General features: G+C 43.4%; 1 protein-coding gene across 5 annotated transcripts in view; it reads left to right on the top strand.

The window, feature by feature from the left end:
• The first annotated feature begins 4,063 nt into the window (after positions 1–4,063).
• The window catches only part of NAPEPLD (N-acyl phosphatidylethanolamine phospholipase D), a 47,071-nt gene continuing 36,272 nt past the window's right edge, over positions 4,064–14,862 (top strand). The window contains exon 1 of one of the 5 annotated variants that reach the window (XM_086696870.1): positions 4,064–4,448. In XM_086696870.1, the coding sequence (XP_086552996.1) occupies positions 4,243–4,448 (206 nt within the window). In that variant the 5' untranslated portion in view covers positions 4,064–4,242. Of the gene's footprint in view, positions 4,449–4,470; positions 4,865–4,925; positions 4,945–14,862 lie in introns of those variants that run through there. The other 4 variants (XM_086696869.1, XM_086696873.1, XM_025929838.2 and 1 more) reach the window with 4 other exon arrangements.

The raw sequence follows: 14,862 nt of genomic DNA, 5'->3' as shown, positions 1-14,862 counted from the left end.
TTTTCCTTGAAGCTATGTATGTACGTATGTATATATGTTTATTTTTGAGAGAGAGAAAGAGAGCGCGAGCAGGGAAGGGACAGAGAAAGAGGGAGACACAGAATCCAAAGCAGGCTCCAGGTCTGAGCTGTCAGCACAGAGCTCGAGGCAGGGCTCGAACCCACGAACCGTGAGATCATGACCTGAGCTCAAGTAGGACGCTTAAGTGACTGAGTCACCCAGGTGCCCCTCAAAGCTTTTTTAAATAAAATCTTCAAATATTATAATGCAAGTGGCCGTACAGCCTCAGAGTAGGGAGTCTGGGGAGGTAAGATGGGTAGTTTCCAAGAACAAAGAGTTCATGGCAGAGTGTCCGTTAGAATTTAGTTACCCAACGTCTTTCTTGCTATTCGGAGTTATCTATGGATTTTTTTTTTTTTTTAATGTTTTGAGAGAGAGTGCAAGTAGGGGAGGGGCAGAGGGAGGGGGACAGAGGACCCATAGCAGGCTCTGCGTTGACAGCCTGATGTGGAGCTTGAACTCACGAACTGTGAGATCATGGCCTGAGCCAAAGTCAGAGGCTCAACCAATTGAGCCCCCAGGTGCCCTGAGTATCTATAGGTTCTTAATGATCATGAAAACAGTCTTTAGTTTGACTGGAGGTGAACGCAGGTGTTAACGATTCCACAGGTGCTGCTTTAAATATGTACTGAATTAAAGTCTTCTAGTAACTAGTTCTTTAGTGCTCCGAGCACTTAGGCCTGGAGCAAGGAGGCCCCACTTAAAAAAAAAAAAAATTTTTTTTTAATGTTTATTTTTGAGAGCGAGAAAGACAAAGTGTAAGCAGGGGAAGGGCAGAGAGAGAAGGAGACACAGAATCCGAAGCAGGCTCCAGACTCTGAGCTGTCAGCACAGAGCCTGACATGGAGCTCAAACTCACAAACCGAGATATCATGACCTGAGCCGAAGTCACGCTCAACCAACTGAGCCACCCAGGAGCCGGAAGGAGGCCTCACTTTAAAGATGAAAGAGCTATTATGCTGGAATTGTTTTATATGTGACTTTTTCAAAGTAAGTAGCACCTAACGTTTTGTGAAGTATTAAAATAATTAGTAGCAGTCTCCAGAAAAGTTATATTGGCCATTAGCCATGCATAGAGAACTGTTTCCTAATTTTCTTTTTTTTACAGCTTTAATTAACATTTAAAAATTAAGTAATTTTTTTTAAAGACTTTATTTTCAAGTAATCTCTCCAACCAATGAAGGGCTAGAAACTACAACACAGAAATCGAGTCGCATGCTCTACTGGCTGAGCCAGCCAGGTGCCTCTAAAAATTAAGTAATGTTAAAAATCAAAATTCAACTGAGTAGATTTTAAAGATCTTATTGGCTTTATTCAGTGAATCATGAACCGGGCAGCATCACATCTAGCAGATAGAAAGGACTTCTGAGGGGCTGTACAAAATGAAAGGCTTTTATGGGCAGGAGGTGTTGTTAAAATCCGACTTCTGTGCTCTGGAGCTGAAATATAACTCGAAGACAGAGTTTGGGGATAAGGAGCACCAATGGTTTTATTACTTTGCCAGGCAAAGGAGGCTGCTGTAGGCTAAAGCCTTCAACACCGCAGACCCACCTGGGGTAAAAGACTGAGGGGTTTCAAAGTGAAATATAGCATCTAGATGGTTACCATAGGTATCTGGTATGAGCCTCCAGCCATGCTCATTGTATTCTAGCTAGCATCAAACCAGCACTGGCCACCGGAGCCACTCCTTACTAAGTGTACCTCGAGGTTAGCAAGATGTCAACACCTTTACTGAGTTCCTGGAACAAAGGATTCTACAGAAAAACAAGTGAAGGGGAGGGAGAGAGTTCAAGAATAAGGAAGAGAAAAACACGTACAGTTTAAAGTCAAGCCTTGCTGAAGCATTAGTGTGACCGTCTTAATTTCCATTCGTCTTTATGTGTCTGTAGGGGTTTCAAAGAAGTTACACAAAGAAAAAGTGGATCCGTGTGTCAAGGTCCCTTTCCTTTAGGTGATGGCAGGTTCTATTAAGGTGGATGATCTTAATAGTGCTGCCCAGGTGATTCCTGGTTGGTTTAAGATCCCATTTCTGAGAGGCAAAAAAACAAATTCTCAGTTTGGCTATGTGAAGCTTAGCATGAGTGACTCCATCTGGGGCCTGATGTCTTGTTGTTAACAGTAACAATTTAGAAGACAAATAGTTATCATTATGTGCAAAGTGCCTGACTTCCTAGGGGCGGCATAAGAGGGAAGGACAAATAAAACTCGTTCAGCAAGTCAAGATCTAAAATTAAGCCATGAGTTAAAATGCAGAGGGTGCAGTGTTCATTTTGCCCGATCCCAGGAAGCAGGGCTAACGAGAAATTTTGCCTGGAGTAATATAAATTGTTACACTAATCAGCTTCTTTTCATGGTCTAGAAAAAAATCCAACCATTAAGCTTTAGAAGTTGAGCTGACAGAGACTGCAACACAATCCATAAAGTTTATGTAGTATTCCAGGAGTTAAGCAAGCATTAACACTACTCCTTAATTAATACAGCTTCAATTACCATTTCAATGTTGTGGTAAAAGACTGTTTGTTCCTCTTAGATTCCACTGATTTACAGAGAGGTGCTTACCTGTCCTCAAGGAAAAACACCTTGTGAACATTTGTCTCTTCATAGTATCTGTAAGTATATGTAGAGAAGAGTTAGCAAGTCAATGTTTCCAATTGCTTCTTAAGCATGGTAAGCAAATGCAGCACATGAGCCTAGACAGTATCCTAGTTCAGAGGCGGGGGTGGGGGGGGTGGGGGGAAGGGGTTTATAAAGACATTCTTGGGACAATCCTAGAAACTTGAATATGGACTGAATATTGAATGGCATCAAGGAATTGTTTTCTCAGGTGTGCTAATGGTATTCTAATTCTGGAGCAAATGTCCTTACCCTTAGCAGAGGAAGGCTGAAGTATTTAGGGGTGACAAGTTTTGATGTCTGCAACTTATTCAAATGGGTATAACAAAAAGGCATATCTATTTTCTGTATATTTGGACATCTTCATAAAAAGTGAGGGGAACAACAAGCTTCTTTTTACATTCCTTAGCCAGAAGCACTGTGAAGAACCTCGGAGCATAACTTTAACTCACAATTTTGGTTTGTAGCTCTCTTCCTTTCCTTTCGCACCTCAGGTACCAGCTTCTGAGTGCTGTCTGAGCTCCACCCAGGCACAACCAGCTCTAAATCACACTTCAGGCAGTAACATTTGGGAACTGTGCAAGCTCGGTTGAGGGAATAAAAGTCCACACTGACATTATCCGTGTATTCCTACAGCATTACAGGTCCACTTTCACTTGCAAATAGTAAAGTAATTTGGTTTGCATTTTCCAGCAGTCCTATCTGCATTTGGGCCCTGTGTGGCGTTTCTTCCCCAACAGGACATGCCACCCCACCCCACCCCTCAAGTCCCGGAGGACCATGGACACGAACAGAAGACTCTGAATGAAGCAATCTTTTTGCCCAACCACCTGCTGTTGAATTGTTTCAACCTGATTTCAACCTGTTTATAAATTACTTCTTGAAACAGCTAATATCATCCTGCAGTTTAAATAGAAAATCCTGGGAGAAACTCAGAATCACAGTTTCATGCTCTTTAGTCATCATCTTGAGAGTGTAAAAAAACAAAACAAAACAAAAAACCAAGAACTGTGTGTACCAGTAGGCTGTGACATCGCTTTAAAAAGTAATGAGCACACCGTGACCAGGCAGTACTGCCATTAATATTCAACACCTCTTGTACACACTTCAAATTAGTTTCTTCGCTTCCAGGCTCATGGCACCATCGGTTGTAAGTATGCTGCTACCAAGTGCTTGTCTACTACAATTGCAACGGCTGTGAGATGCCACCTAAATCCCATTTAGTCTCAGCAATTAGGGCCGGTATCTAGGAACCTGTTCATGCATCTGAAAGTTGGCTATTGATTTAGGTCAGGGTAACCAATCCTGTATAAAAAAAGGCTTCTGCAGAGTGTTCGAGAGGTGCGGGCCGGCCGAGGGGGCGCTAAGCGCGGGCCCCGCGGCGCCTCTTTTACCAAGATGGCCTCGGCACTGGGGTCCACGGGCGCGGCCATCTTGTAAAGGCCAGAGCGGCGGCCCGTAGGGGGCTACCGCTGGCAGAGCTGTCAGATTCAAAGGTCACAACGAGTGAGTGAGCAGCCCACGTGGAGCGAACCTCGCCTCGGCCTGTGGGTACAGCTCACCCCCGGGATGGCGAGGCGACGAGCGCTGAGGCGCTGCCTGCAGCTGTTGGCGCCCTCGGCGGAGCCGGCGCGCCGGGGCCGGGGGCGGCGGAACCCGGGCGCCGGCCGCCGCGGCCCCTCCCTCCGCGCGGGGGTGCTGTGCCCGGGGGCGCTGTGGCCCGCAGCCCGGGAGCAGCGGCGGCGGCGCGCGCGCCCAGCCGCCCCCCGCGCCAGGTGAGCCCGCCCCCCTGCCGCCTCGAGCTGTAGCTCCCGGAGCTCCGCGCTCCCGCTCGCTCTCCCGCCCGCGTATCTTTTTCGCGGCTCGCTTCTCCCTCGGCCTCTGGGTGGGGCAGCCAGCACACCCCGGCCTGGGGCCGTTTGGACTGCTCGGCGAAGTGGAGCGCGCAGTGGGTGGGATTACCGGGGCCGAGCCCTGCCTCGTCCTGGAGATGCTGTACTTGTGAGCGGCAGGCGTTCGTTTGAATTTCTGCACCTCTAGAGTTGCGGAGCCCGCGTCTCTGAAGCTGCCTGGGTGAAGAGCCACATTATTATTTTTTTTTCTCTTGGGAAAGTAGCCGTCTCTGGGACTTGTTTTAGATCCCATCTTCTCTTCAAATCACCAGGTCACATCTTCGCTGATCGAAATACATGTGGGTGTATTTTCTGTGGCTGTATGTAAATGAATGGGTCGACAGCATTCTTACAGCAACTTATTTCTGCCTCATATAGGGTATTTATCTTTGAAAACTTCATTCCAACAGGTTTCTTTGCTTTTGTCTTGACAATGAACCACGGATGGAATAGCAGAAGAAAGGAGCAAGGTGGGGTGGGGTGGTGGAAGCTGGTGCTTTCTGAGTTTTGTGTTCTGTGGTTGTTTTCTTAAGTTGGGTATTATTGCGGGCGGTCCCCCCCTCCCCCCCCCTCCCCCGGGATAGAACTCGCTGGGGCGCTGATAGTTGGGATAAATATGCTTCCTCGGGCTACGATCTGATATCAACACGGCAACCGAACCTGGAGAGTATTAAGAGAATGAGAAAAGTTAACCTTTAAAAAGTCATTTAGTTCTTGTCCTTGCCTTTACTGTTAGAATATGACTCACCTCCTTTACTTGGCCTGAGCATGAAGTGTTTGCTATTTGATAATTCTGAGTAATTTATTGAGAGTCACTCCTGAGATACAACTCTCTGAAAATTAAACAGTTTCAATCTCTTTAAAAGTGGATATCTAGCATTTCTATTTCTATTTTAGTGTTTTTGATTTAGCCTCGGACATCAATACCATTTAGGAAGAAATTATGTAATCTTTAAAAGGAAAAGATTACCCATATCCCACAATAGTTTGATGTTGTTGCAAGAAAACATCAGGTCTGTGAGAGAAATTACGGCAAGTGTATTTAAGAGAGATTGACTTCGCTTAAGACTGTTTTGGGTTAACTGAAAATATAGTCCCAATTTTCAGAAATTTTTTGTTAGATTCTGCAGGCTTTCCTGCTGCAAGAATTTCGGTAAGTCTCCAAAAGAGGAAAAATACTTAATGTATTTCTCATACCTTGTTTTCACTCACAATTCCAAGTTAAGTTGTACCGATTTCATATTGCAAAACTTAATTTTTAAAGTAGTCCAAGGATAATTGTATGAAGGACCTTTTAATGTAAGCATTCCAACGTAGGGTTTTGGTTATGTTTTAGTTGATAGAGTCATCCTCTGTTTGAAAACGGTATTATTTATGTTCCTTTGGTGTTGGTGAGTTTGGGAAACTGAGGGGGAACATTTTGTCTCTGTTGGGAAGGTGTTTCATTCTGCTTTTTCTTTGTAGTGGTAGATGGCTGTGGATGTGGTGGGTTTTTCCATGCCATTCTACTCTTTATGTAAATAAGATATGGCTATAGCTGGGAGGCTGTGTTGATCTGGCATTTTAGATTGAAAAGCACACAAGTAAAAAGTGGTAGCATTGAAGAAGTATTTGGGAGCCATATTCGCACATAAGTAGTGGTTAATGAGCGAGCATCTTTATGCTGAAGGCCTGTGAGAGCATGTATAAAATTGGCATTAAAGAAAAATCCCTCGTGATTTCTAGCATAAGGCCCAAGTAATAAACCATTCTAACTGCTATAATACTGAAGAATTCTACCTATCTCTGCCTGCCTATCTCTTTATAGTTAGTGCTTTGCTGGACTTGTCTTTTGAATTTACAACTATTTATTGTGTATTTAAATATTTTATTAACAGACTTTTGTGATAGATTATGTATGAACTCCTATGACCCCAGGGTCGGTTTGGTTATGTCAGAAATAGTCTTTTGCCAACTCAGGTGGTGAAATAATGTATTATAAGTATTATAACTATGACTTACAAAGCCCTTTCATGTATTTATGTATTTTTAGTTTAACTTAGTAGACCTACAGTGTGTGAAATTATTAACGTCGTTCTACAGATGATGCAAACAGGAAACTGCGAGCTGGGAAGTTTTAGTGGTTTCTCAAGGTCCCTTAGCACAGCAGCTCTGGCCTTCTGTAGTAGTATCCACTGCTGCCTCTTGTCAGAAAGGTGTGCTAATGAAGCCAAGGTAGAGTGGTGTTGCTCAGCAAGCTCTGGTCAGCGTCACAGCCACAGATTGTACCCCTAAACCTATTGTTTGTGAATGGTCAGTATCACTGGTTAAAGAGGCCCAGGACTGGATTATAGATGGATCAGCATAAATTCACAAGTGTGATTGAGAAATAACTCCGTATGTACCTGTTACCTAAAACAATCCATTTTTTCCCTTGAAGGCAGATTTTCATGTTTATCTTATTTGGGGGTCTTCCCAGATTAAGGAATAGTAACACGTTGACCGAAAGGAAGTGCCCGTACACCTCTATGCTCTTCTGAAATCTCTCTTATTTCTGAAAGTAAAGTTGTCAGAATAAAGAAACACCAAGCTTCCTGATTGTTCCTGACACTCCTTACCCTGGTCAGATGCTTGTTTGCTTTGCTTACAAGACTGATGCTAGGACATCTGGACAACACGCAGTAATTGGTTTGGAAAGTTTTCTGTAGTTCTTCAAACTACAAAGATGTTTGTTCTCTTTTTTAAGTTACTGTGTTCATTCCTTTGGCTTGTTTGGAGAGTTTGTGAAAAGAAGTACTGTGCGTTTATTCAGAATATGGTGCTATTAGATGGTTGAAGTAACTAAGGACAGTTGAAAAGTTTCTAGACTCCCTTTTTAAAAAACTTAAGGCCCATTTATCTGTTTATGAGCTAAACTAAGTAAAATATCCTGCATGAGGTGAAATGTGTCCTTTATCTTTTTATTCTGATCATTGCTCTTCTGATCCAAGTGTTGTTAAATATAATTACGATGAGAGCATGGCTCATAAGTAGTCCAGGTTCTATCACCAGGCAGAGCTGGAGCCTCTGAATGTCATGTAACTCTCCAGCCTGACTCGCTTCACCTGTAAAGTAAAGGGGTTCACACAGTGATGAACTTGAGTCATGGAATGTTCAAGTTCGAAAGGACTGAAGTGTGTACCTCGTGTTTAATTTACAGATTTCCTGTTTCTACTCTTGCAAGAGTTTTTAGCCAATCATGATAACCACAAAGCCAAAACTTCAAAATTAGGCTTCACCATTTCACAGAGATGAGGTACTTTAACATTCTTGGATGGAAGTTGATTCCTCTGTCATTCTTTGCCCATATAGTGTCTCAGTTTTATGTGTAGATGAACTGTTCGTTGTATACACATGTTGTATATGTGCTGTTCTCAGCTTGTTTTTTTAACTGGCAAATATGAATGCTGGTAGACATGTTTGAATAAATCACAATGAAGAGTTTGACAACCTTTTGATGTTGTCAGCAATATTCTCTTGGTTAAGCATGAATATGTAGACCTTTGTAATTCCTTTTTGCTTAGCTGCTTAAATATATTAATATCATATTTTATAATGTCATCTCCAATTTACTATAAACTCACATTTTAGTTTTATTTATTTTTGATAGAGACAGAGCACAAGTGGGGAGGGGCAGAGAGAGAAGGAGACACAGAATCTGAAGCAGGCTCCAGGCTCCGAGCTGTCAGCACAGAGCCCGACGCCAGGCTCGAACTCACAAACTGCGAGATCATGACCTGAGCTGAAGTTGGACGCTTAACCGACTGAGCCACCCAGGCGCCCCAACTGCTCACATTTTAGCAAGTCTTATTGAAGACCTAACTATGCATTTATATGGTACCCCGAGGCCGTAGAGTGACTATTCCTCCAGGTTTTCCTGGGACTGAGGAAGTTCAGGATGTAGGACTCTCCATGCTGAAACTGGGAAAGCCCTGGGCACACTAGATACATTGATCCCCATGCCTGAAGGTGTCTTCATGGAACTTGATTAACAATTCTTCTTGGTTGGAAGGGTAAGATGCTAGGTGGTTATATGCTGGATGGACTCAAAGACATCTTTTCAAGGCAAGGAAAAGCTCTTCAAGGCCTCGTGTAGTTTCTGTTTATATGGCTGAAGTATAGAAATATATAAAAAATTCATTATTTGTTGTTGGTTCTTCACAGTGTAACTTTATATATTTAAAAAATATTTTTTAATGTTTGTTCATTTTGATGGGGGAGGGGCAGAGAGAGAGGGAGACACAGAATCCCAAGCAGGCTCCAGGCTCTGAGCTGTCAGCACAGAGCCCAACGTGGGGCTCTAACCCAAAAGCTGTGAGATCATGACCTGAGCCAAAGTCAGATGGTTAACTGACTGAGCCACCCAGGCACCCACACAGTGTAACTTTAAATTTTTTTTTTTTTTCAACGTTTATTTATTTTTGGGACAGAGAGAGACAGAGCATGAACGGGGGAGGGGCAGAGAGAGAGGGAGACACAGAATCAGAAACAGGCTCCAGGCTCTGAGCCATCAGCCCAGAGCCTGACGCGGGGCTCGAACTCACGGACCGCGAGATCATGACCTGGCTGAAGTCGGACGCTTAACCGACTGCGCCACCCAGGCGCCCCTCACACAGTGTAACTTTAAATGAGAACAGTTCAGTAATTAAATGGGTCACATCATTTGAAATCCTCTACCTGTAAAATTAAAAGGGCAGTTATATTTATAAGGGAACTTATCAGGGAACTACTAAGTGCTTTTGACTTTGAAAGGGACAAAAAAGGACAATGTTGAAAGCAAAAAAAGGCTAGCCTGTCTGTGAGCCTTTAACTGTTAGCTATAGGTTGCTAACTTTGAAACTGGTATCTGTTCTAGATAAATGTATTGGATTTTCCTTGCAGATCCAGCATGATGAGTGGAAAGAGCATGGACTTTGGAATCTGATTCAACTTGGGTTGGATCTCCAGGTCTAGCTGTTAACCAGCTTTTTCACTTTATGCAGACTGTTAAACTCTGTAAACCTTTTGTGACCTCACCTTTAACATAAGGATAATATCTGCCCCCTGGGAATGTTGTGAGGCTCGAACACGATAACAAATACATTTAAAGTGGCACATAGTAAGTGCACATAGTAAGTACGGCGAAAAACAGTAGCGGTCATTTCTGCTGCTCGGGGTACCCACGTTTGGATTAGGAAGGTTGTATTATGAAGGATTGTGTTTTCATAGCTTCCCTGAACTTTGCAGCTATGGTTATTGTCTCAGTTGGGATTCGTTTGGGGAGGCCTAGAGTTGGAAAGTCCAGACTTGTTATGGGGGGCCCCCGAAGTCGTTTTAGACCTCTGTGCCATTCCCAGGAATCGCCCTCATATTCATGGCTCACGGTGGCTCCAGCCAGCAAGATGCAGGAAGAATCAAAAAGAATGTCTCCCTTTCCCTTAAGGAGACTCCCAGAGCATCACGTGAGACTTCTTTTTGCTTGAATCACAAAATGTCGTTAATATGGCTGATCCCTAGTTGGAAAGGTGGGAAAGGTAGTCATTTAGGTGCCGCAGAGCTAGTAACCATAAGTGAAACTGAGGCTCTGTTACTGAAGAGAAAGGGGGGGAGGGGACTAGATTTTATGGTAGGCATCTTCTAGTCTTTACCGCTGGGTCACAACTTTACCAGCATAGAACTCAAGACCTCAGGAATTCCCTGGGATTTTTCAGTTTTTCTTTCTGTAATTAGTAGTGGGAATGCCCTCTGTTGGCTTTTTGTCTCACTGTCCTTTGGTTACTTTTGCTTCTCCTATAATTTTGATTCCCAACAAGTCTTTTCAAAAACAATTAACTCTGTCCTAGTGAAGAGTAATTAGGCAATTATACTCCCGTTCTTCATTTATTCATTCAGTAAATATTATTGGGCACTCCTTATGTATAGGCTACTTTGGGTTACAATAGGCAACGTGAATCACCACTGACTGTGTTTCCTTTTCTTTTGGTTTGGCTTCCTGGGAGCACAGAATCAAATTTGTGACCCAGCTGGACTGAATACAAGTCTGTGACCTATCAACCTTTGTCCTTAGCATTGTGGTCTTCCCAGTCCTCGTGCTGTGTGGTCATCTTGGGGATTATGCGCCGCCCGCCCCAACTTGTAGTGTGGGACAGGGAGGAAGAGTAGGCTTTATTGTTGGCAGTTGCTAGGCTAGCATAAATTCAGGGGTATCAGAAAGTCCCTTTGGTCCTTCTTAGATGCCTGTCCTACCTCTGTGCCAATGACTAATTCAAAGTAGTGGTTCTTAACCCTGCCTATATTGGAATCACCCACAGAGTTTTTAAAAACTATCTGGGGGGGGCGCCTGGGTGGCGCAGTCGGTTAAGCGTCCGACTTCAACCAGGTCACGATCTCACGGTCCGTGAGTTCGAGCCCCGCGTCAGGCTCTGGGCTGATGGCTCGGAGCCTGGAGCCTGTTTCCGATTCTGTGTCTCCCTCTCTCTCTGCCCCTCCCCCGTTCATGCTCTGTCTCTGTCTGTCCCATAAATAAATAAAAACGTTGAAAAAAAAAAATTTAAAAACTATCTGGGGAACTCCCACCTGACATTTTGATTCAGTAGCTTCAAGTATAGTTTAAATTTTTTTTAAATGTTTATTTATATTTAAGAGAGAGACAGAGCACAAGTAGGGGAGGGGCAGAGAGAGAGGGAGGCAGAATCCAAAGCAGGCTCCAGGCTCCAGGCTCCAAGCTGTCAGCACAGAGCCCAACGTGGGGCTCAAATTCATGAGCTGTGAGATCATGACCAGAGCCCAAGTCGGATGCCCAGCTGACTGAGCCACCTGGGTGCCCCAACTCAGGTATAGTTTAACAGCCCTCATAGGTAATTCTGATGTGTAGCCAGCCTTGAGAATCCCAGGGTGAAGTCTTTGTACTCAGGTGGCTTGGAAATACTTAAGTAACAACGTGGGACTCCTCTCTATCAGTTATACTGGAGATCACATCCTTTCTTAATAACCTGTTTTGACCACCAGAAGGGGACGTGGCAGAGCACTGAGATTAGTCATCACTTGGGTAAGAGATACAAGACGCTGAATTGCTTTGGGGGGACATTTAGCCAAAGTTGGCCATGCTTGCTTATTTTACGGGCTCCTATGGTGGGAAGTCCTTTGAGCCAAAGAATTCTCGTAAATGGGGCTCAAGCTCTGGGGAAGGTGCTGATTGTAGGTGTGGCCACTGTTAGTATTATGAGTTTGCACATTTTTCTCCCTGGGGGCAGGAAAGAGAGATAAGGAGGGTGAGGGTGGAGAGGATTACTATTTTCAGAGCTAGGACACTATTCAAGGTTTATGAAAAGTCTTCTGGTAAATCCAGAGAGTTGCTGAGGCCATAAGGGGCTATGGGATTGCATAGGAATCCTTTGGAGAACCATGGTTTCATTTTTGTTCTGAGTTGTATGAATTCCAGGAAGACCGGGACTTATTTTTACTCAAATATAAGAACAAAAACACATTCCAGAGTTTCATTTCAGTTTATTCATGCCATTACTCTCTGCTGTCATATCTTATAAGTGCAGAAATTTAAAAATCAAATATGTATTCCACTAAAGTGCTTAGAATATAATAAGATAGTGGCTTACCGTTATTGAGGGCTTATTGTGTGCCAGACACTAGGCTACGTTTTATGTACATTTTGTCCAGTATCACAGTGAATGGGCACCAGACAAGGAAACTGTAAGACTCAGAGATGACAAACTCGGAAGTATTTATTTTAAAATGTTTTAAATTTTTTATGTTCCTTTTCCTAGTAATGTGGTTTTTCCTGGTATCTGATGCACGTATATTTAATTTAAAACATTTTTTTTAATGTTTATTTTTGAGAGAGAGAGAGAGAGAGAGAGAGACAGAGCATGAGCGGAGGAGGGGCAGAGAGAGAGGGAGACACAGAATCCAAAGCAGGCTCCAGGCTCTGAGCTGTCAGCACAGAGCCCGACGCGGGGCTCGAACCCACGAGCTGTGAGATCATGACTGAGCCGAAGTTGGATGCTTAACCGACTGAGCCACCCAGGCACCCCAAGTATATTTTAATTATATCCATTTTTTTGTGCTTTTATAATTTACTACCTACTTCCTAGTATTCTGAAAATATACTGGGTTGAACTTACAGAATTTCAAAGTTCCTTTGAACTTGATTCTGTTAGTTGACCTCTTGGGGATGTCATATGATGCTACTTTGAACCTGATGTTATACTGTCAGGAGATGGGCTGAACAGGGTCTGACCTCAGTAGTGCCCTGGGCCTTGCCTCCTTGTAAAAACCCCCACTAGTGGTTTGGTTTTTGTCATTAACCTTTTTATCTGCGTCTTTGGCATCCCTGATCCTGGGGTCACAGAACTTCCTGTGTGAACCACGTGGCATATAGGGAAAAGTATTCCTTACCAGTTGAATTTGGGCCAGTTCTTATGGAAATGCCTTATACTAAAAACTATAGTTTTCGGTGTTCATAGCTGACACTTCTGTAAACCTGTTTCTCCAAAATCTATATGGTTGCTTATGATGTTTTTTCCCCCCTAAAGGATTCTGAATGCTTGGAGGTCAGAGGCTTGTATTGTCCACCATACCTGGAAAGCTAGAATTTAGACATAGTAGACATTCACACCATGTTTGGTAAATGACTCTGAGAATGATTTAAGTATATAGGCCCTTACAAATTATATCTGAAATCTTATTATAAGGTGGGAAATCTAATGGCTGTTTGATTATCAGATTTGTTGTGAAATCTCTCCTGAAAGATTTTAAGCTCTAAATAATCTCCTGGTCTGCTTGATAAACCCATGAAACTACACTTTCTCCAAGGAGCTAACCTTGCTGTTCTCAGATGAAAAATGCTGTGCTTATTCCTTGTTGACCCAGCCTGGGAAGGTGGCTGCATCTGAGCTAACTTTAGAGGGGAACCTCCCTACCAGGGAGGAGAACTTGGGAGGGGCACGTGGCTTGGGAGTAGCCACGCTAGAGGGGACAGCTCTTTTGTGGCTTTGAGCAGGCTCTCTGGTGCAGCCACCGGCTGTTAGAATCAGGGAGGTGGAAGGGGCCTTACAGGTGTGGCCCAGGCCTCTCATTTTACAGATGGAGAAAGTGAATCTCAAAGATAGTGACTTTTTAAGTGTTAAAGAATTCAGGGGTGCCTGGGTGGCTCGGCCAGTTAAATGTCTGACTGTTGATCTTGGCTCAGGTCATGATCTGGTTCGTGAGTTCGAGCCCTGAGTCAGGGCTCCTCTCTGGTGTCATGGAGCCTTCTTGGGATTTTCTCTCTCCTTCTCTCTGCTCCTCCTCCTCTCTGCTCCTCCTCTGCTCTCTCTCACTTGCTCTCTCAGAATAAATAAACTTAAAAAAAAAAATGTTACACAATTCAGTGCAGTCTCGACTTACTATGGTTTGACTTTTGGTTTTTCAACTTCATGTGATGCAAAAGCCATACATATTCAGTAGAAACCACACTTTGAATTTTGAACTGTTCCAAGGTAATGTTCATGGTATGATCTTGGCAGTACCCAGGCTCCCAGTCAGGCCTATGATCACAAGGGTGGACAGTCGACACACTTAGAGCCATTCTGTCCCCACACGACCATTCTGTTTTCACTTTAAGTAGTCAATAAATACATGAGCTGTTCAGCCCTTTATTCCAAAACCGGCTTTGTGTTACATGATGTAGCCCAGCTGTAGACTAAGTGTTCTGAGCACATGCAAGGTAGGCCTGTGATGTTGGGTAGGTTAGGTGTGTTGGATGCATTTTTGATCTGAGTTAGTTCCAGCTTCAGGATGGGTTTATCGGGATTCACCCTGTTGTAAGTCAAGAAAGCTCAGTACAGTAAAAGCTGGAACCAGAACTGAAGTCAGAAGTAAAAGAGAGTGCTTTCCCCCTCAGTCCCCTTCCTTTCTATCCAGGAGCTATGAAGACCAGTTTCTCCATTCCTGTTCTTTATGGGTTATACTTTAAAAAACAAAAAGCTTTCTTTTTGCATAATTGATGGAGAGAGAGACAGGAGAGAGAGAGGCCACATTTGAAAGAATATTTTTGTTCAAATCTTGGCTTAAGGAACAGTAAATGAGCACTTAAGGTCATATAACAGATTTAGGATATACTTCTTAGTTTCTTAACCATCAAGTTAGTCTTTTCCTCCCCACCAGCCCCAACCTTTTCAATTAAGTAATTATATCATACAGGTGTTACTGACTATAACAGATGACTGCACTTATTTGCGTTATTTTTAAGAAATTGAGGTGATAACCGTGTCGTTTCATTAAATATACCTCTTTATGCATGCTT

This window comes from Puma concolor, chromosome A2 (genome assembly GCF_028749965.1).
Source record: "Puma concolor isolate L17-30 chromosome A2, mPumCon1.1.hap2, whole genome shotgun sequence".
Taxonomy (NCBI): Eukaryota; Metazoa; Chordata; class Mammalia; order Carnivora; family Felidae; genus Puma; species Puma concolor.
The sequence above is the reverse complement of the archived record's forward strand: the minus strand, read 5'-3'. Positions and strand labels throughout refer to the sequence as shown.